The 2,366-nt window shown below is 36.1% G+C and overlaps 1 protein-coding gene across 1 annotated transcript in view; it reads left to right on the plus strand.

Annotated features, from left to right (window-relative positions):
- The first annotated feature begins 1,118 nt into the window (after nt 1-1,118).
- Nucleotides 1,119-2,366, plus strand: part of LOC137625630 (uncharacterized) — a 2,084-nt gene continuing 836 nt past the window's right edge. Inside the window, exon 1 of the mRNA XM_068356541.1 lies at nt 1,119-2,366. This exon is cut by the window's right edge and continues 836 nt beyond it. Within this exon, the coding sequence (XP_068212642.1) occupies nt 1,119-2,366 (1,248 nt within the window).

Genomic DNA, 2,366 nt, shown 5'->3' on the forward strand with positions numbered 1-2,366 from the left:
TATACTTTTTAACATGCCTGGAGTACAGACAGATTTCTCTGTTGTAACCACTTTACTAAGTGATCATTTTGCTCTTAGAATTAGTTTTTATTTAGAAAAGATTTCACTTATTAACAATGGAACTAGATACGTATTGCATGACAGGCAGAAAGATGATTTTATAGGAAAAGTAAGTGACTGGTACAAAGAGTATAAACTGCTAGGTATTGAGGATGAAAATGTTTTCCTTGAGGATCTGCTAACAGTAATAGAATCCATACTTTACAAACCACAGAAAAAACCTAATTCTGCCAGTAATCATAAACTTAGGTATCATAATGACAAAATAGTGAAAGGCTGGAACAAGTTGCTACGAAAATGCCATAGGGAATGGTCTAAAGACCAGAATATGCAATCCAGAGAAACGATGGTTACAGTGGCTGAACATGCTACAAAAAAGAGGCAAGAGGTTAGAAGTAAGTATTGGGAAGGTTTTTTACGCGACATCTCATTTTCAAAATCCCTACGTCAAATTTGGGATGGTGTCAATAAAGTAAGGGGGGTAAAAAGAAAGACAAATGCACATCCTAATGCCAGAGAAAAAGCAGAGGCATTAGCCGCCAAATGGTCGTATGCGTCGAACTTAGATTCTCTACCTCGAGATATACAGGAAAGCCTTAGGAAGTTACAGAAACAAAGACGTAGACTAGTTTGTATGCAGAAGAACTTAATGGATGACACCTGTATTCCTTTCACCAGGGATGAAATGTTGAATAGTGTTAAGAAGGGGAAGTCAACAGCTCCAGGTAAAGATGGCATAACATACGATATTATAAACTGTCTAATAGCAATGGAGGACAGTCCTCTTTTAGCATTGTTCAATTTATCATACAGTAATGGTCGCTTACCTATTAAATGGACAATTGCCCTCATGATACCTGTACCTAAGGGAAATAATGATTACAGACCTATCTCATTGACTTCTTGTTTATCAAAAACTATGGAACGTATGGTTTTAAATAGGTTGTTGTATAAAGTTGACGGGCTCCTTTCTCCGAATCTTCATGGTTTTTTTGAGGAACAAGAGTACCTCTGATTGCGTATTAAAAAGCCTTAGTACTGCTGGTGTCAACTGTAGAATGTTTTTAGATTTAAAGGGAGCCTTTGATAAAGCCAATAAGGATGTAATATTGGAGTGTCTTGTTAAAAAGGGTATAAAGGGCAAGCTACTGATGTGGATTTCACAATATTTGAGTAACAGAAGGGGAACTGTTATGTTTCAGGGTTACGAGTCCACTGAAAAGTATTTTGAACTTGGTATTCCACAAGGGGGTGTGCTTAGCCCCATGATTTTTAATATATTGATGGACGAAATTGCAAGTTATAAATTTCATGGAAATTCACAAGTAATCATTTATGCGGATGACATTCTCATACAATGCAAATCAGAGGAGACTTTGAGTATCGTGTTGACTGAAATGTCAGATCTTTGTATATCTTTAGGTCTTGTGGTAAATGAGAGTAAGACAAAATATCAATTACGAATAGTAAGTGATAAAGAATTCTGGCTGAATGGAGTAAAACTAGAAAGAGTAACAATTTATAAATATTTGGGTATGTATATTGGTTTTGGTAAAATAATGGATCAAATTACCTATGTGAAGAACATCTGTACATCTCGGCTTAAGCCATTACGTGTTTTGTCAAATCGTGGTAACGGTGTTGGTATTCCAATATTAAGGTCTGTATATCTTGCCACTATTAGAAGTATCATAGACTACTCGGCTCCAGTTTTATGTAGTTTTTCAGATAAAGATCTTCGCCCCTTGGAATTGTTGCAAAACGAAGCTATGAGGGTAATATTAGGTTGCCCTAGAACTGCAAGGATTGAAATAATGCGAATGGAGCTGAATTTCCCGCATGTTACTCAAAGAATAAGAGAGTTGGCAGTCTCCTCAATTATAAGACTGATTAGACAGAATGATAGGCATTTCAAAATTATTATAAATAGATATGTGAAAGGCGTTCCAGGATTCTTCACACTGAATGAATATTCACGAAAGCTTTGTAAAATATTGAATGACTATAATGTTTTTGATTTCTGTGTACCTTTGCCAAGTTCACGTCTAATAAAACCTTGGATTACTGAGAAAGTAGATATAAGTATAGAGCAACTTGATTTGAGAAAAAGGGACAGCAATCCCCTTGAACTTAAACAGCTGTTTTTGGAAAAGATATCTCGGTACCCAAAGGATACGGCGATTCATGCTTATTGTGATGGTTCTGTTACCGGATGTCGAGCTGGTCTTGGTGTTGTAATTAGAGAATTTTTTGAATTTGGTTATAGTACAGAGGAGAGAATATCTAAGCGTATTGGCGATCATAGC

The sequence above is a fragment of the Palaemon carinicauda genome, chromosome 32, assembly GCF_036898095.1.
Source record: "Palaemon carinicauda isolate YSFRI2023 chromosome 32, ASM3689809v2, whole genome shotgun sequence".
NCBI classification, from domain to species: domain Eukaryota; kingdom Metazoa; phylum Arthropoda; class Malacostraca; order Decapoda; family Palaemonidae; genus Palaemon; species Palaemon carinicauda.